Genomic DNA, 20,956 nt, shown 5'->3' with positions numbered 1-20,956 from the left:
CTCAGGGGTTATTTATGTGGGTATTCCGAATCCTTCCGATGAGAGGAGCCCCACATAATCTACCACTTCCCCGCAGGATAGGTATGCAATTCCATGCATTTTTTCCCCGAAAAAAGTGACAATTTTTATATGGACAAATTACGTAAACTTTACACATTTTTGATGATATCCTGGTAATTTTAACTAATCTTAACTTTGTATGAATTTAGACTGATTGGCAAAATTTTAAATCAGGTGAAAACACTTTTTACTGATTTTTTGCAGTCAAAAATGGTTTAGATAAACTCCCTTGGTCTACCTCATAATCATCTTGGTAATTATGAGCTTTATTTCATTCACATATTTAATTTTGTAATGCGCCGATTATAATCGGCAGATTTTGCCGAATAGTCGTCACTAGTCGGCCGACTACAAATGATGCCGAATAGTCGGCTTTCCCGACTAGTCGCCGACTAGTCGGCCCATCTCTAGTTTTTGCGTTTGTTTTGATCTAACTCTAAGATTAAGTTTTTATCAATCGATTAATAGTTTGATGTCGGTAAGCAGAGTAATCTATTAGAAAAATCACATGGGAAAAATTTCGATAATAGCCTCGTATATTAAAAAGCTGAAGAGTTCGTTCGTTTGTTTGCTTGAACGCGCTAATCTTAGGAACTACTGGTCCGATTTGAACAATTATTTTTATGTTGGATAGTCCATTTATCGAGGAAGGCTAACATCACCCTACAGCCAATAGAGGCGGAGTACCTAGTAAAGAAAAATGTTGCAAAACGGGAAATATTAGTCAAACTATTTTCACGCGTACGAAGTCGCGGGCGTTAATCTTATCTATAAAAGCGAAAGGTCACTGACTGACTCACTTATCACGAAATCTCAAAAACTACAAGTGCTAGGAGTCTCAAATTTTGCATGGGGGTTCCTTTTACAACGTAAGTGCTCACTAACACGGGATTTTGCAAGATTCAACCCCTAAGGGAGTTAAATGGGATCCACGCGTACGAAGTCGCGGGCGGCCGGCCGCTAGTAAAATATAAAAATAGTTATCTAACTATTTATCAAATGGATATTCGAGAAGTAATTTGTAATATCCATGTGTTCAGCTTCAGTCACGTTGAAACACACGTTGACAAAGATTATTTCTATTGCTTTTCTTTCACTATCTTTCAAAATCGTTTTTTGGTCACCAATACCAGGCCTCCGTCACTCGCCTATGCCAGCCGAGATAATTACCTACAGCGCGCGACAACTTCAAGTTGCAAATCAGTCCGGGCCGCCACGCGCCTGTTTGCACACGCGTATCTATACACGCTCGGTCGATCATAGTCGCAATCAAGGTTTATTGTTCCAACAGCACTGTTATTCTTCTTTAATGAAAAATTGTAATATTTAGGAATAATAATTAACTGTAGTGATTTAAATAATAAAAAAAAAAACTACACTTTTTAAATAATAAATTATTTTGAAATACTCATGACAAAAAACTATAGCAAAAAAATTATTTTAGCTAATAAAAACATTAACTTTACTTCACCGTGTCTATTTTCCGACACTACACCTTTTAAAACTGTTTGTTTAATTTCGAATTATCGCAACACTGAAGTTTATTAATAGGTACTTTAGAGATGGTACGATTATACAAACTCCACTAGATTAAAGTTTTATAATCGTAAATACAATAAATGCTTCTTAAAATTAAGTTTTTATTTATTTTACTTTGCTCATTGAATACAACCCTGACGCTTGAGCGGTGACGTAGATCAATTCTAAACACAAAAAAATGCGCTCTTGTGAGCGTAGTAGTAAGGTGCGATTTCGAATGCACCATGTGCGTTGGATATTTTGCATTATTATTATTACCGTTAAAATGTCGGCATCTGATCCTACACAAAGGAGTGCAATTTCTGTTGCTACTATTATGTATTCTGTGCCAATACCTAAAATATTTTAAAACGGAATTTCCACTTACCTTTTATGATGATATTATTATCAGCAATCAGCATCCTTGCACGACAACAGATTAACAATTTGAATAGATTAAACTCTAATGCAAAGCGAAGAAATACTTTTTAAACATAAGCAAACTATCACACAAAATAATCACTGATTTTGCGAATAAGATAAAATATAATTAATTGCGTGCTTTTGCAATTTATCACACTAATAATTTCACTTCAAATAATAATAATATTTTACTGACACGCACGCACAATCATTGCAAACTTTTTTCTACCGCCATAAGAGCTGTCAAAATGCAATTTTTTTACCACAGATTATGTACAACTTGGCCAAAGGTATTTAGTAAGTAAAAAAAACAAATTAAACTTAATTAAAAACGAATTGGGTTTTCAGGGCTAAAATAAATTTTAGTTTATATGCTATTTTATTATTTTTATTTTTTATTAATTTCTTATTTTCCACTTTCCAGGCTCTCAATTTTATTAACAAAAATGTTAAAAATACAATCTATGAGATTCAGTTTGGTCCTCATACATTTACAAACTTTTTATTACTCATTAATACCTTATTTTAAATAATTTATGTAATTCAGTTGTACTTATCTGTAACATAGGTACCTACATATTTAATACTAGCTTTTGCCCGCGGCTTCACCCGCGTGAAATTTAGTTTGTCATAAATTATAGCCTATTTATGTTATTCTGGGTTATAAACAATAATAGTGTAAAGTTTCATCAAAATCCGTTCAGTAGTTTTTTGCGTGAAAGAGTAACAAACATCCAAACATCCAAACTTTCGCATTTATAATATTAGTAGGATTTACCATAAATAGTTTTGGTATGGATAAAAAAGTCGAGGTTGCAAATCTTCTTTAACCAAATCGGCTGCCTTCTCAGCTAAGACCACCACGGCAGCATTTATATTCCCACTGATGGGGTTGGGCATGGCGCTAGCATCCGCCACCCTCAGTCTCTGTACTCCTTTGACCAGCAAATGGCTATCCAGAACTAGCCCCATAGAACTGGTGCCGCTGTAATGCCACATGGTCGATGACATGCTTAAAGCATAGCACTTCCAATATTCGTAAGAATCTCTCGGCAAATGCTTACACTTGGATAGATCCAAGTCAATCAATGCTGCTCCCATATGCTTAAAACTGGTGGTGTTGACAATCCTAGAAAAGTCTTTGAGGTACAGAGCCATGTTGTGCAGGTCATTCTGGTTTGAGTACGTCCCAAGTTTGACTATAGGGGGATCAGTTATGTTCGTGCTACGCAGCAGGACTTCACCTCGAGATTCTGCATACATTATATTGAGAAGGGTCAGTAAAGTATATTTGCCGCGTCCACCATCAAAAAAGTTTTGGCAGATCTCATCTTTATAGAAAAATGCGAGGGAACAGAACTCAATTAAAGAAGTTGCTTCAGGAGAGACGATTGCATTAATCACTTGATAATCAGGGAAAGTTTGGTGCATGTTAATCGCTGTATACGCAGTGGTAATTGGAAATGGGAATCGTGTAGGATTAGGCGGGGTCTTATCAGGTTTACCAGGTTTCAGAGAATGAACGACCATAGCTGGGATGTGATCTTGCAGGTTTTGACCTACTGGCAGGTCTGAGACAACCGGAATGTTGAATGAAGACAGATGCTCTTTTGGACCTACTCCTGACAACATGAGCAGCTGAGGAGTGATCAATGCTCCAGCTGTTAAAATTACTTCATGATTAGCATGGATGGTGATCGCTTTTCCGTTGTTGACAGCTGTCACTCCAATAGCGTTTTTCTTTTCATCAAACAGAATCTTGGTGACTTGTGTATTTTTTAGGAGATAGAAATTGGGGCGATGGGCAATAGGTCGTAAGTACGCTTCGGCCCCACTCTGGCGAACGCCATCAGCGATATTCAGCATCGGTTCAGACACACCGACCGTGAAAAATGGATCGTTGGAATTTGCAACGACATCAAGTCCCATTTCGTGGAATGCGGCAAAAATTGGCGCATTATCTTCGCTCGTTTGTCTAGATATCTTCAAGTAGCCGCTTGTTCCTACATATCGAGCGCTAGAAGTTTCCAGAATTCCTTGGTCTTCGAATTTTTCGCTTCTGATGAAGTATGGAAGTAAATTCCAGTAGCTCCAGGCTTCGTCCTTGGATGCTGTGACCCATCTCGCGTAGTCGTGAGGGTTGCCTCGGACGTGCAGCATGTGGTTCAGACTGCTGGTGCCTCCGAGCATTTTTCCTGTTGACAACCCGACGACTCCGTTCTTCAGGTTTTGTGCTGAATATCCGTCGTTCTCAGAAGTGAAGTTGTAGTCGACTACTGAGTTCTGCAGAGTCGTTAGCAAGCCTGGAAGCTGTTGAACATCATGATTTAACACACTTGTTATTAAAACCATAACTAAACAGTAAACACGCTTAAAATATTTTAGTGAATGCACGAGAACGAACAAAACAAGATAATTTGCGGGGGGTTTTGCACAATTAGAAATGAGGATCGTATCAAATATTTTTATTTCTTCGTAAATGTAAATTTTTAAAATAAATAAAATTAAAATAAGCTTAGAGAACCACTATTAAATATTACTTACAACAGATTGAAGAGGAGGGTCCCCTCCGGCCTCAATCAGAAGGACTTTGAGGTGAGGGTCCTCCGACAGTCTATTTGCGACGACGCAACCAGCCGACCCCGCGCCTACGATGACGAAGTCATAGGTGTCTCTATCTGAAACAAGTACATCATCATCATCATCATGATCATCATCGTCATCGTCATCAGGTCATTTAGTCTCCACTGCAGGAGCACGACCCTCTGTAATTTACAAAGGCAAATAGAGGATTGGGCCGACCCTGTCTATTTCTATTGGAAATTGGACTTACTGGTGACTTGAACAGAAGGAGGCCACATGTACCCCGTCAGCTGAAGGCCCGACACCACCAGCAGAGCTGTCTGGATGGCCCTCGTGGATGCCACCACTGACCTGACCGTCGTCAGCATTATACCCAATTATTCCTGAAATGTAAAATTTATGAGGATTTACAGAAAAAGTACTGGACGGTGTTCGATGAAACTTCTTTATTTATTACTATCCACCCGCGGCTTCGCCCGCGTGGAATTTGGTAGAAAAACTTTATCGCCCGCGTCCCGGTTTCAAAAACCGGGATAAAAACTATCATAATAATATGTCCTTTCCCGGGACTCAAACTATCTCTATGCCAAATTTCATCAAAATCGTTTCAGTGGTTTAGTCGTGAAAGCAATACAGACAGACAGACAGAGTTACTTTCGCATTTATAATATTAGTAGGGAAGTAGGGATTATAAGTCAAATGAAAAAGGTTGTCTATATTCTTTACAATAAAAGCATACATTCTTCTAAATAAACCTTCACAAAATTAAATATCCTTGATCAACAAATGATACTGATCCGTACATTATGGCCCCATAAGGATATAGAAATCAATTGACGGTGCAAAAAAGACCCCGTTTGGTTAGGAAATTGGGGGCATTAATCAACGTGAATGTAAGAAAAGAATGATGACCCCGTGCTTTGAAGACATTCTCAGTTCTGATGTAATTGGCGTAGATAGAGTCATAGTTTATAGGTATAAATCATTTACTAAAAGTTTAGGCAATTTACATGGCGTTAGAGAAAGGTTTCCTCCTCACTCTCTATCGTCAAAACATATCAAATTCAAATTCTTTATTAGTATGTAGGACCTTTTATGTCGTAAATATGTAAAAACAATTAATTTTAAATTACTTGTAAATTAAAATTGTTGGTTGCACTGTAATTGAAAAAAGTAGTTTAATAAGTCGGCCGTTTGGTGTAGTGGTTCAGAGCGGACTACTATGCCGAGAGGTCCCGGGTTCGATTCCCGGCCGGGCAGAAATTGAAATGATGAATTTTAATTTCTGTGACGGGTCTGGGTGTTACTATGTATAATAATGTATGTATTTAAAAAAAAAGTATATAAGTAGTATATCCGTTAAGCTAGCACCCATAACACAAGCATTAAGTTGCTTACTTTGGGGCTAGCTGGCGCTGTGTGAAATTGTCCTAAGATTTATTTATTTATTTTTATTATTATTATAATTGAATTGACAAAAGGGTAGTATTGCCATACAAGATCATTGCCTGGTAAGGCAAAAAAGGAATGAGACATGTATAGGCTCCTTAAGAGCATTTGACGATTTGTAAGTACTAATTTAATTAGTCTACACAAATAAAGATAATTTTGATTTTGATCTATGGGAAAGTCTGGTTTTGACAGTTTTAAAAAGTACGTCAATTAATTGATGGTGACAAATACATACCATAATTAGCGACGTTTTACCTGAAAATAAAACGTTTATTAAACATACTTACCTTATTCGAAGCCTTTATAATGAGTAGTGTCTGTCTTTTCCTGTTTGAGTACTAGTTTTGACGTATAATCTGCCCACGTGACTTCCGCTCCGGTCCCCCACCGCCTAAGCACGCCTCAATTAACGACACTAGCGCCACCAACAGTAGCTCGAAACTAGGTTTCGATATTCTCGCCATTGTGTTTTATGACACCAGGTAGATTTAAAAAGTAGGCTTCGAATAAGGTAAGTATGTTTAATAAACGTTTTATTTTCAGGTAAAACGTCGCTATTAAACAGTACTGTACCGTTATTCGAAGCCTTTATAATGAGAGACGTGTCTATTATCTCCTGGTGGCGCTGTGTAATCGCCAATGTGATCAATTGAAGAATAAGACATTGATCAGTGAGAATTAATGTTATGAATTAGTTAGAACTTTAGCTTATCTGTCTACTGAGTGGTAATGTACTGTGTGTAGGTACATTATAATATTTTACAGAACGCAACCTGCATCTGCATCTCCGTAAATTCACGTCTAATGCATCGTTTATTAACAACTATGTAATAATGAACTATCGGTTACTTTACGTCATGTAAAAGGCGCAAAAGCTACGTCCACCCTCACTCACAGTATCAGACCGTTGGATGAATTTAATAAGCTTCGGTAGGAGTGAATAATTATTAGGTATGGATAAGAATATTCACTGGTACAGTTAAGGTCGCTTGCCGATAGCGGGCGTTTGATGATCTCCAACATTTCCCACATTTAGGTATCAGCTCGGATTTTAATATTTATAAACCTTTACAGGACCGTAGCCTAGGTGGACGGTGTAATGAATAGGTGACAATAGCTAGCCGGCTATGTATAGGTACGATACTTTTGTATTGCCTGAGTATTCCGCGTTCTCGCTGTTCGCTAGGGATAGCGAAGTTTGAGTCGGAATTGATAAAATTTATAATAATACAGACTTTCCTAGTACAAACTTAGTAAACTTTGCGGTTTACAAACGTCGGTGCTGTGGTAAGACTGTGCGACCATTCTCTTTAGGGCTAACAGTGATAACTTGTCAGCTAGATCAGCTTATTGACGGTTAGTCAACCAGCTTAATTCAGAGCAATCTTAATATGTAATTATGTATTATTGTAATTACAATTATAATAATAATGTTATAGGGCTGAACAAGAGTTTGTTTGCATCAACACAAAAACTATCTTTGTGTTGGAGTCCTTTAACCACGAATTCTATAAAATCATAATAACATCATTCTACCACCAATAGTAGCGGAGCATCAATAAGAATGTTGCGAAAGCGGGAAAAGTTATGCAAACGAAGTCGCAAGCACAGCTAGAATTAAATGATAGTTTCGTAGCCGATCTAAACCTTATCAGGTTTCATCAAGGCCCTTAGGGTGGGCATCGGATTTAATTTCGAATGATTTATTTTCATCACCCTGAATGCCGTTGGACGATCGCTCATTTGCACGATGTAATAATATTTATGTAAAAATATTTATGTTTGTGTAACACTAAGTTTTATATCATCGCCAATGTCACTCATGATTCAGGGAAGTGTACATACCTAAGTTGCCAGTAGGTAGGTAAGTACTAATTTTTGTGACAATAGTCAGCAGAGACAAATTACTTTATTGACCTAGCGAGTCGGGTAGGTATTAGAATATTTCACGAGGCTGTTGTACTTAAAACAAGTTAACTCGTAAACAGTTGTGTGTGCCACAACATTTTGCTTGTGACTACCTTCGTTACGGTATAATAATTGATGGATTTAAATCACATCAAATACGAATTTTGTAAATTGTAGGTACTATGTAGGTAGGCGAAGGACTTTCGGCCCCAAGCAAAGAGCTTAAGAGTGCGGCACATTATCCAAAATTAATTCCAACCATGTTTATGTACTTCTGTGTGACCCTAAGGTCACAGTGATAATTGGAAAAATCAGAGTTAAATTACTTTCTTGGACTGAAGGTTTTGATTTATTCCCTTTAACTCCTCGTAAAAGTCGTTCATATTCATACGACAATTTTTATTGAACCACAGAGGTGCACAAAAGGTCGAATTAACAATATGACATGGTGTCATATGGCATTAATAATAAATTATATTTATTTACTTAAATTAAGTAGACAAGACGTAGTCATTGACACTATAATAGGGCACACAGAAAGTTCAGTTAAGAGACTGAAGACTTGTGTGACTTTTGGTATGCAATCTTTTCTCCAACGAATGTAATGGCTTGTATAAATGAGAAAATAACAAATTGTAGTATGTAAACCTACGCGGTTTAATATATATTTAGTAAGTACGGTTTACTAAAGTCACTGTTTTCGTTGTACAGTGAAATTCAATTGCGAAATGCGTTACCATGCAGCGTGCCCAATTTGTTTTAAGCTCAGATAAGCTTTATACTTTTGGTTATTGTGGATCATAAGTATTTGGTATTGGGTGCCATGAGCGCCTCAAGTTGGCGGTTAAAATGCTCTTTGCCTCACGCAAATCATGAATTGTAGTGTTATAACATGAGAAGAGCCAATGCTTTAGGATTTGTAACGTTACGTGACTTGATCTGTATGTTTTTGGCAACCGAGACTCGGTTAGGCCATTTTGTATTTATGGAGTTCACCTTTTACTGTTACTAGTTTGTAAGACTGTTATTATTTTGTTTATTTATTTTATATAGGTAAGGACCGACTTCATTGTGTTTATTATCCAGACTTGTGTGCTTTTATTACAATAGGGGCATGGGTTATATCTGACCCCGAAGCAAGGATGGGTCCTGAGTTACCCCAGAATGAAGTCGTCCAATAGGTAAGGGCGCGAATGTCGCGACTCTTTCTGTGCGAATCAATTGCCGTCAGAACATTTGCATGAGTCTGTCGGTGTACTATAGGTATGTATAGCAGACAAATACTTATTTTAGTATTCAGTACTTTGTGGTACCCGCCAAGCGTCTATGAATGTATACCTTATTTAAAAGACTATCAGGTCAATAGTTGTAACTTTACTATGCAGAGGCTGCATAAAGGCTTAAGTTTATTTAATTTCTCCAGGCTTTAACTGTTCGGTACGAAAAATTCAGGGCGCATAGCTGCGAGCCCGATTAATTAACATCCTTCAAGATTCTGAAGGTTTAGGGCGATGCCCTTGTATCATCTCGGCAGTAATGAAATAAGCCAAACTGACACGAATCGAGTAATTTTTGCGTAATCTCATGATCTCTGTCTCCACCTTTTACCCATGGCAGGTCTTAAATAGCTTACTTTTGTCATGAAATAAAGCATTTTAATTAGGGTTCCATAACCCTTGAAAATTATGAGGATTTGGGGCGATGCCCTAATGTCCTCCCGGCAACATTACTTTAATTTTGCCGTGCAAAATAGAATTTCAGACCATTTTATAGTTATGCGGATTTAGGGCGAAGCCCTCATGTCTACTCGGCAACTTTACTTATTTTCGTTTGCCGTGGAATAAGGCGTTTGGGTTCTATAACTCTTCAAAAATTATGAGGATTTAGGACGATGCCCTCATGTCTTTGAACCGCAAATACAAACGAGCGAGGTTGCTTGGCTCGAAATGTAATGATTTGAGTCCGATTCTCCTTGGGTAATCTCCTATCCCAGAGGGATGAGGGATAACATGAGAGTTTAGAGCGATGCCCTAAGATCTCTCGACGTAAATAAAAATGAGCGAGGTTGCTCGGCTCGAAATGTAGTGATTTGAGTCCGGTTCTCTTTGGGTAATCTCCTATCCCAGTGGGATGAGGGATAACATGAGGGTTTAGAGCGATGCCCTAAGACCTCTCGACGTAAATAAAAATGAGCGAGGTTGCTCGGCTCGAAATGTAATGATTTGAGTCCGGTTCTCTTTGGGTAATCTCCTATCCCAGTGGGATGAGGGATAACATGAGGGTTTAGAGCGATGCCCTAAAACCTCTCGACGTTAATAAAAATGAGCGAGGTTGCTCGGCTCGAAATGTAATGATTTGAGTCCGATTCTCTTTGGGTAATCTCCTATCCCAGTGGGATGAGGGATAACAAGAGGGTTTGGACCAATGCCTTACTAAGACCTCTCGACGTAAATAAAAATGAGCGGCGTTGCCTGGCTCAATATGAGACTCCTTGAGTGTTTGAGTTTTCTCCTATCCCGGTGGGATGAGGGAGAAAAGGTTCTGGCTCCTGGTTTTTCCCTGTTTGCTCCAAGAGAACTTACCCTCGCTACAGGATTATGCTGCTGTGTTTTGGTTACACTGCCATCTAGCTTGCCGAGTAGCCAGTTTGAGTTTTCCACTGTAGGTATTTAGCATAAGGCGAAATCTCAGATCGATCTGCGGAGCAGAGTTGCGATCGTATTGCTGCCGAAAAATTTTCCAGACGCCGCTAGCATCAAATAAACTGCGTATCAGGCTGAATAGACGATGTTCATCCTTCACCGTTTATTACACAGACTCACTGTTTATCTACACAGTAACAGCATAGCGTTTTCCTGAAATCATAGTTTAAGAAAACCACAAAGGTATTATTATACCTACGTACCGTATCCTAATAGGACAAACTGCACACTTCACTCTTGGGTTATAAGCCATGCGTTAGACTTCCATAATGGCGGTAGAATAGGTACGTCGGTACGCTACCCTACCTAGTGGAAGTTTTCATACTTTCCCCGGATGCATATTGATAAAGGTAGTTTACCGTTTATTTATTTTGTTGATTTATAAATCAACACAATCCGTCCGATGGAATTCGTATGTCTGAAATGGTATTGGTAAGTTGGTACTTACAGCTTATTGTAGCAAGCAATCACATCTTGCGACTATCACATTATAGCCTGACCAGGAACATAAAAACCCTCGCCATGTTGCGGAAAACTAATGGTACTAATTTCTTTTAATGGCAACAGTAACTGAAAACTTCATTGTCATGTCACCTTGCATGTCAGTCTTTTGCTGTCAAAGTGTAAACAAACTTTATTTTAAATGTGCGCAATTGATTTTGTGAATTAAATTGCTAAAATCTTTTCAAAGTCGTGAAAGAAAAGTGGTTCACAATGTGTTAAAGGATTTGTCGAAGAGAAATACTAAGGGTTCGGACAATATTTTCATTGAATAATTTTTCCGACAAGGGTGTCAAATTGACTGACATGTTTATCGTATAGTACAGTCCACTATGAAAATTAGCTGTGGTTTGTTTCAACTACCTATTTTAAAGTTTTTTGTCACTTTCTAAGTGTTGAATTTTATGGAATTGAAAAGAAGTACCGAGTTTGAAGCGTCCATGAGCAGACATTGCAGTTGAATATTCAAGTTCTGAATTTGATTATTGATGAATAATAAAATAAATCCTACTAGCTCGATTGATGTTTTCATTTAATTTATTTAAACCAGGTTACCTATAATAATATTTTTTCGTTAATTCATGAAAATATCAAATTAGCCCGTAATCCTGAATCCTGATACATAAAGTTAGCCTATTAATTTAACACAGGTACGACTGTACTCAGTGTTGCACTATCAAATGCAATTGACGCGCCTCTATGCCAGGGTTTTTATGTTCCTGGTCAGGCTATACACCACACCATCCTTTGATTTGACCTCTACGCCAACTCTTGCTCCTCTTCTGCACGTGGACATAATATTTCCTCTTTCCTTTTGAAAATAAAGAAATCTAACGGAAAACCCTTAGGAACAAACACAGCTAAAAAGGAGTGTTATACCGTTAGGAATGAACATTGCTAAAAAGGAATATTAGTTTTAAAACACATCTAACGAAAACCGTTAGGCACAAACATTGCTAAAAAGGAATGTTAGTTTTAAAACACATCTAACGGAACACGCCGTCAGGTACGAACATTGCTAAGAAGAAAAGTTAGCTTAAAAACATATCTAACGAAAAACCGTTAGAAACAAACATTGCTAAAAAGTAATGTTACTTTTAAAACACGTCTAACGGAATACCGTTAGGTACAAGTATTACTAGAGAAGAAAGATAATTATTTAAAATTACACTGAGTTAGATTGAATGCAATCTACCCCCGAACGGTAACACCGTTGTAAAAATAAATTACACTGCGAAATAAGTAATCACAGTATTTTTTATAAGTTTTCAGCCAGTACATAATAATTTAGAAGTACTTACATTATGATGGTAATATTTTACCTGAATCACGTCACGACTAGTACCTGTGAGATGGGTCGCGAACTAGCGGAGCTAATTCTACGACCGTCTCGAACGGGAACTAAAACACCAATGGCGAGAATATCGAAACCTAGTTTCGAGCTACTGTTGGTGGCGCTAGTGTCGTTAATTGAGGCGTGCTTAGGCGGTGGGGGACCGGAGCGGAAGTCACGTGGGCAGATTATACGTCAAAACTAGTACTCAAACAGGAAAAGACAGACACTACTCATTATAAAGGCTTCGAATAACGGTACAGTACTGTTTAATAATTCTCTATTGATGATTGTGACACCTATGACTACATAAGTTCAAATTAAAATATTTTATTCAGTACATAGGCCCTTTCCAGGGCACTTATCCACGTCCCAAATATACATAGCTTGCCCTACCACCACTTCGGGACAACATAATGGGCTGGTGCTGAGAAGAAGTGGCGGAAGAAACCCAGTCACCTTTGTCAGTTCGAAGAAGCACTACATATTATCGATTGCTACAAAAGACAATATGTATTGTATTCATACCTGTAAATGGCTTCAATTCAACACAGATCCAATTTCCTTGTAACACTTGAGAATTATGCTTTTCCACAAGATACAGTTATTGTAGAATAAATTCACTTTCACTAATACGATCCAGTACAAATCTCAATGGAAAACGATTTAAATGATCCACTACTGAGACGTAGGATCTGTTTTGTTGGATTGTAATACTTTTACTACCACTAGAATCGATTTTACTACCAATACTACTAATATTATAAAGCTGAAGGTTTGTTTGATTGAACGCGCTATATCTCAAGAACTACTGGTCCGATTTGAAAAACTCTTTTTGCGTTGGATAGCCCATTTATCGAGGAAGACTTCAGTATCACCCTACAGCCAATAGAGTAGCAGCAGTTAAGAAAAGTGTTGCAAAAACACAACATTATTCAAACTATTTCCACGCGTACAGAGCCGCGGGCTCAGCTAGTAGGTAGGTAATATCGATTGACTGCTGAATCATAGGAAACCGGTTTTTTCGACTGCACGCAACATTTTAATTACAACATAATTCACAATGTTTCCTGCATTTAGCAATACATGTTATAGCTTGACCAGGAACATAAAAACCCTGGCATAGAGGCGCTTCAATTGCATTTGATAGTGCCACACTGAGTACAGTCGTACATGTGTTAAATTAATAGGCTAAATTTATGTATCAGGATTCAGGATTACGGGCTAATTTGATATTTTCATAAATGAACGAAAAATATTATTAAAGGTAACCTGGTTTAAATAAATTAAATGAAACCATCAATCGAGCTAGTAGGATTTATTTTATTATTCATCAATAATCAAATTCAGAACTTGAATATTCGACTGCAATGTCTGCTCATGAACGCTTCAAACTCGGTACTTCTTTCCCAATTCCATAAAATTCAAAACTTAGAAAGTGACAAAAAACTTTAAAATAGGTAGTTGAAACAGACTACAGCAAATTTTCATAGTGGACTGTACCTACTATACGATAAACATGTCAGTCAATTTGACAACCTTTGTCGGAAACATTATTCAATGAAAATATTGTCCGAACCCTTAGTATTTCTCTTCGACAAATACATTAACACATCGTGAACCACTTTTCTTTCACGACTATAAAAATATTTTAGCAATTTAATTCATAAAATCAATTGCACACACTTAAAATAAAGTTTGTTTACACTTTGACAACAATAGACTGACATGCAAGGTGACATGTCAATGAAGTTTTCAGTTACTGTTGCCATTAAAAGAAATTAGTACCATTAGTTTTCCGCAACATGGCGAGGGTTTTTATGTTCCTGGTCAGGCTATACGTACTTTTTAAGGTAAGTAAGTGAGTATCTTTCCTTACTAAATGTAAAATTGGCTATCTGTTGTTTTTCACGCTTGAAATTTAAACGATTTAAATAATTTGATGTATCGATTCTGCTAATGATGGACATAATTAGACGTTTACGATGAATTGAATAGCGGTAAATCATTGTTAGAGATAGTGCACACTGTTTCGACGCAATTCAATTACATTTTTCACAATACAGAAACCCAACAAAACTGTCATCATCATAATTTAGCCACAGGACATCAAAATGGTGAACATAGGCTTTTTCCCAAAGATTTTCAGCAGTAGCGGCCTGTATCCAGCGCCTTGTGTATCAGGTCGTCTGTCCACCTTGTAAACGTTTTGCACTGCGCTTTCCATTCCAGAACCTTGCTGCCCCATCGGCTGTCACTTATGTCCTGTCCTTATATGGATAACTAGCGGCCGCCCGCGACTTCGTACGCGTGGATCCCGTTTTACCCCCTTAGGGGTGAAGTTTCGTAAAATCCTTTCTTAGCGGATTCCACGCCATAACATCTACCTGCATGCCAAATTTCAGCCCGATCCGTCCAGTGGTTTGGGCTGTGCGTTGATAGATCACTATTTCAGTCAGTCAGACCTTTGAGTTATTATATTTAGATAACGTTCGTGTCGGATATTATTGGCATATTAATAGCTTTATAAAACGTGCCAGTTTTGATTCAATAACTACATAAGGTGCCATTTAAACTTATCTTAATGTACTGTTTTTCAGTAAGCATGCTCACCCTTCCTCCTGTATGTCGCAAAGACCCATAATCACAGTTTACTTAGTAATTCCCTTTTTCACAAGACAGATGTCGCCTCTTTTGTCGGGTGATAATATTTATCGCAGGTACAAAATGGTGGGTCTAATAAAAGAAATTGGGGTTCCAAACGACTTGGCTTTACTTATGTGATTTGGGAATAGTTTAGAGCGATGACTGTTAACTATGTTCTGCCTGCGGCTATGCCCGTGTTTCTGGATATCACAGAAAATCACTTGAATTTTTGGCAAAAATATAACCCTCCTAAAGCAGTCGGGTAAAAAGCAAAGTAATAAACTTCGTTTCGGTCAAATGACGTCCACTGCTGGACAAAGGCCTTCCCCAAGGATTTACAAAACGACCGGTCTTACGCTGCCCGCATCCAGGTGCTTCCCACAATCTTCACCAGATCGTCGGTCCACCGAGTAGGAGGCCTGCCCACACTACGTCTATCGGCCAGTAGTCGCCACTCGAGAACTTTCCTGCCCCAACGGCCATCAGCTCTACGAGCTATGTGCCCCGGCGACTGCCACTTAAGTTTGAAAATTCTGCAGGCTATGTAGATTCTTTTGGTTAATAAAGTAATAAAAAACTTACCTAAATTTAAAAATTCATCATCATTTCTCAGCCATAGGACGTCCACTGCTGAACATAGGCCTCCCCCAATGCTTTCCATGTTGCCCGGTTGGTAGCGGCCTGCATCCAGCGCCTTCCTGCTACCTTTATGATGGATGGAGTAAAGTAAAATACTTACATAAATTTAAAAATGTAGCAACTTGTCGCAGCAGGGGATCGGTACTATCTGTCGAAGAACAACGAAAGGTAAACAAACTGACTAATAAGGTTTATTGAAACCGACAAATGAGCAAATGACATCATTAACTTACTCATTTTGATAGTGCGATTGAAAGTTATTTTCTAGACTACATTTTGCCCGCAGCGTCGCTGAAATGAAATGAAAAATAAATATTTAAATTATGATTTATTTGCGGTTTTACCCGTGATTTTTTCTTATAAAAATATATGACCGTATGATACTATACTAATTAAGATGAAAGATAGATGATAATATCCCTTTTTCCCTTGAGTTTCACTAAGGCCGTGGCATTTTCAAATGACGAAAGATTTTTTCAAATCGATCCAGTAGTTTCTGACCCTTTTCAATACAAACATACAAAAATAAAAATCTTTCCTCTTTGTATTATTAGTGTTAGTATAAATCAACACACAATCACAATAACAATAAAAAATCATAATATTTACATAAAAAATAGACGATGCATGACCGATTCTTATTTGAACAGGTTTTCAGGCACGTTACAAAAACATTCTCTACAAATCTATATATATAAAAGAAAGTCGTGTTAGTTACACCACTTATAACTCAAGAACGGCTGAACCGATTTAGCTGAAAATTGTCAGGGAGGTAGTTTAGAGCCAGGAGAAGGACATAGGATACTTTTTATCCCGTTCTAAATAAAAAAAAGTCTGCTTATTTATTGCCATTAAGGCGGAACAAAGTTCGCCGGGTCAGCTAGTAAAAAATAAAAAGACTTCAAAGTAACTAGGTATATAGGGTGGAAACGATAGTGATTACACTCGACTTTTTCTAAACTAATAGAATTACTAAACAAAAAATAAAAAGGGTTTAAAGTAACTAGATATACAGGGTGGAAACGATATAGTGATCACACTCGACTTTTTCTAAACTAATAGAAGATAGATCGTATAAGTGGTTACTGATGCTGAAAGTGCTTCACGAGCTCTATCAAACGGTATCATCAGAGACTGAGGGTGGCCGACAGCGTTGCCAGACGTCCCGATTTTGGCGGGACGTCCCGATTTTTAAATCAAATTTAAATGTCTCGCGCGGGACAGGCTCGGTCCCGCTTTTCGGAGAGAGACACTCACTTCACCAGACTATTGTTTGAAACGCCTTAATATTCTAAAGAATAAAACTTTTTTAATTTTAATTTTTGTTTTTTTTTTTCTTTTTTTATTCTAAAGACGAATTTAACGATAGAGTAAATCTGATTTAAAATATTATTTTTTTGTTAAAATACATTTTCTATGGCTACTTTTGCTATCTATTGTCACGTAAACGTAATTTTAAGTCAAATAAAAAGATAAATATTTGTAAACCTTTTATTATACACGTTTTTTTAGTATGTCCCGCTTCTGACGGAAGAATCCCGCTATTTTCACTCAAAAAGTACCAAAGTCCCGACTTAGCGAAAAAAAAACTGGCAACGCTGGTGGCCGATGCCAGCGCCATGCCCTACCCCATCAGTGGGAACATCAACGCTGGGGTTGTGGTTTTAGCCGAAAGTGCTTCGGACCTGATTTTAGAGACCTATGGCCTCTCTTCTAGACATTTTAATTGTAAGTTTTGATCGTTTATTTTTAGGATTGGTGCTATGTTACTCATTGATGCGATGTAATGATGTTATTAAATATTTTTTTATATTAATACCTACCTACTTATTTTCAAATATTTTTTTTACCAAATTCATATTCAACCCGTTTAGTCCACGTGGGGACCGTAGAGTAAAATCGTCCTCATCTAGTGGAGACTAATCCAAGTAGTCCAAATGAACATAGACTGAATATCCTACTTATACAGGGTATTAGGTAAATGGGTATATGAGCCGACACTAGCCCATGTTAACATGGTCATATAAATGGTATGGTGAAGTCAGAAAATTTATATCTTCATTTTAATTATTTTAATTTTCATACAAATCGTATTTTATAAAAAAAAATTGTATGAAAATTTAAAAAAATAAAGTGATGATATCAAAATTCTGACTTTACCATACCATTTATATGCCCATGTTAACATGGGCTAGTGTCGGCTCATATACCCATTTACCTAACACCCTGTAGATATTTAAGTAGGTACACCAATTTAAAAGTGAAGCCGCGGGCAAAAGCTATATGACGGAAAATCCAATCTTTATTTACTTAGTAGTTGGTACTCGCGCATGCCATTATTAGATTTCTGGGTTGCAGTTACGCCCGTATTCACAAACATTACTATGAGGTCTCACAGTGCGCGTGGACGCGCAGGGTCACACATGAACCAATCACAGAGCTTTATTCAATGCTGGGCGTAATCGCATCGTTTGTTAATTCGGGCGTAACGTATTCACAAACGATGCTTGCTTATGTGAAGCATCAAATCGAACGCACAGCGTTGAATAGAGCCTGTGATTGGTTCGTGTGTCACCCTATGCGTCCACGCGCACTGTGAGTGTTAGTGTCGTAGGTAAGTATGCACAGTCCTTTGCAAGGTTCTTGATAAAGTTATGATAACTGATAAAGATATTAGGAAATTACCTTGGCCCACCTAATTTATTTACACGAGCACTGAGCATCTGATAAGATACCTTATCAGATAGGTAATTATTAAGATTCAAAGTGCATGAAAAGATCATGAACTGAATCAAGGCTACACATATGTACACAGTTTGCCCCCAATCTTCCCCAGGATATCATCATGATCATCATTTCAGCCACAGGACGTCCACTGCTGAACATAGTCCTCACCAAGATTTCCACATCGCCCGGTTGGTAGCGGCCGGCATCCAGCGCATTCCTGCTACCATATGAGGTTATCGGTACACCTTGTGGGTGTACGTCACACGCTGCGTTTTTCGGTACTCCAGGATAATAATATTATGGTAAAAGACTAAAGGACATTATGCGAACATCGCAGGTCTCCCCAACCCGTCTGGCCAGCGTGGGGAGTGTAGGCTAAATCCTCGATTTGCCTCTTAGATTTTAAATTAGAGATGGTCGTGCCGTGCTTATGCAGTGGAGACTAAATGATGATGATGATAATGAAGATGTCTTAATGTACACTCGGTGTCAAATAGTTCGTGACATCTATAGTGACCAAAAAGTTGACAACTAAAACACACACGTGTTGCAAACTTTTTAGCTACTTTGGGTGTCAATGCTTAGTTATTTGACGCTGACTGTACCCACAAAATGACAATCGTAGCAAGCAGCCGTATCGCTGTCAACGTGAAATTGTGAACTCTGTCAGTTTATAATATAACGCGTTAGATTATAAACTAACAGTGGGTTAGGTTAGGTTAGATTGTAATTTAACTACGTCAGATTATAATCTGACAGAATTCACAATTTTACGGTGACATCGCTAAGATTGAGCTATTTATAATACTACAATAATGGCGATCCATTTATTTTAAAACTAGCTATTGGTAGACTTCTTAAACATTTCCGAATATTTGATCAGAACTTACACATGTAGTACTTAGTACATACTAATTACAATGAACTACATATTATGTGCATAATTTACATAGATAAAGCAATTAGAAGTACTTAAGTATCCCATAAAATTACGAATAGAGAATCATCAAACATTTGTGACTCCGTATCCCCCGTTGCGTATAGTCACCTTCATAACTTATACGAGTATTTTACTAAAAATATTTTAACCTAGTTCAAACAACAACAAAATCCATAACATAACTATAGGTACATAAATGAGTAAATATTATTATCTTTGGGCAAATTTCTCATCCTTAAGTAAGCAACTAGGGAATCGAACCCGGGACCTCTCGGCATAGTAGTCCGTTCGACAAAGAAAGACAAGCGAGAACATTGTAAGTACCTACACCAAGCTAGTTATTCAGGAACTGAAAAGTTGCAAAACGGGAAATATTCTTCAAACCATTTTCACGCGTACGAAGTAGCGGGCACAGGTAAGTAGTGAAATTATAATAAGTGCATATTTTCAACAAAAATAGACTAATGCTGTCGACTGTACTTCATGGAAAAAACAAGGACAAAAACAGACAAAAATTAAGTATACTTACGTACATCGTACAGTTAATTTACTTCCTCAGTTGTTCAAATACAAACTTAAGTCTTTCCTATTTAATATTTATTTAATTAAACGAAAATTATATAAAGTTGGTTACTTTTGGCATTGTACAGTGCTGAGTCTGACTTCGTAACGACTTAAATACGACATATTTTTGGGGTGAGTATGAAAAGAGAATAGTTGAATGATGGGAAGTGACTAAAAAGAATTGTTATGGGGCTCTACCTCGAAATAAATCACAATAATAACCACCGTTGATCTGAAAGCAACTACGTAATAATTACATTATATACGATACCAACAACCAACATAACAGGTCAGTTCGTAACAATCTTCGGGTCGTTAAAAAAACTTGAATTTGACAGGTTTTTCAGATTATAAAAATACACACCTTCAATACAAACTTTTCATAATAATTCAGTGTTTAGGTCTCTCCAACCCGTCTGTGTATAGTACAACCCGATCGAGTTCAGTGCGCACCTGGCGGCCGTGACGTCACATCCACGCTCTGGTACGAACGGGACGATCGTGGGGGATATGCGGGTGAGTGCGAAGGAGAGTTCCAGCCCACAGATATGGATAGATGCAGCATGTGTCAAAAATTGTATGAAGCCGAGCGTCCCACTTTTTAAACGTCATTAGTGTCATTTTAGCGAATTTTAGTGATTGCCGCAACGTAAAAGTAATCGTATCATCGTACTGCATTTGCAAAGTCATCGAATGATATCGTGTGACTCGATTCGAAAATTAATTAATTCCGATAAAACTGATAATTTGTTAAATACAAAACCAAAAACATCTTTATTTACCTTTTTAAAATAAATTAATTCTTACAAATCGTCAAATCTCGTTATTTTTTTTACCCTACCAGCGTTCCAAGACATAAATTTGTCAAGTGCATGAATACATGCATCAGTGTGTGTCTTATTGTTATGAGTAAGTACGGTTCCTTGGGATCGGTATGAGTGCACCACATACAGGGACCAT

General features: G+C 37.6%; 1 protein-coding gene across 1 annotated transcript; it reads right to left on the bottom strand.

Annotated features, from left to right (window-relative positions):
* Positions 1–2,654: 2,654 nt before the first annotated feature.
* On the bottom strand, positions 2,655–4,961 carry LOC135084537 (ecdysone oxidase-like). Its single transcript, XM_063979306.1, has 3 exons — positions 4,835–4,961; positions 4,546–4,679; positions 2,655–4,311 (listed from the first exon to the last, which is right to left on the bottom strand). The coding sequence occupies exons 1-3, from the start codon at positions 4,950–4,952 to the stop codon at positions 2,776–2,778; spliced, it is 1,788 nt and encodes a 595-aa protein (XP_063835376.1). The 5' UTR covers positions 4,953–4,961; the 3' UTR covers positions 2,655–2,775.
* Positions 4,962–20,956: the final 15,995 nt, after the last annotated feature.

Source organism: Ostrinia nubilalis, chromosome 26 (genome assembly GCF_963855985.1).
Source record: "Ostrinia nubilalis chromosome 26, ilOstNubi1.1, whole genome shotgun sequence".
Taxonomy (NCBI): Eukaryota; Metazoa; Arthropoda; class Insecta; order Lepidoptera; family Crambidae; genus Ostrinia; species Ostrinia nubilalis.
This window is presented reverse-complemented; position numbering and strand designations above follow the sequence as displayed.

Bases quoted from the DNA above. Each gene is read 5' to 3' on its own strand.
- LOC135084537 (XM_063979306.1), bottom strand. From the start codon at position 4,952: ATGCTGACGACGGTCAGGTCAGTGGTGGCATCCACGAGGGCCATCCAG. The intron at 4,680-4,834 runs GTAAGTCCAATT...TACTTGTTTCAG, and splicing joins TCCTTCTGTTCAAGTCACCA to ATAGAGACACCTATGACTTC. The intron at 4,312-4,545 runs GTAAGTAATATT...GATGTTCAACAG, and splicing joins ACCCTCCTCTTCAATCTGTT to CTTCCAGGCTTGCTAACGAC.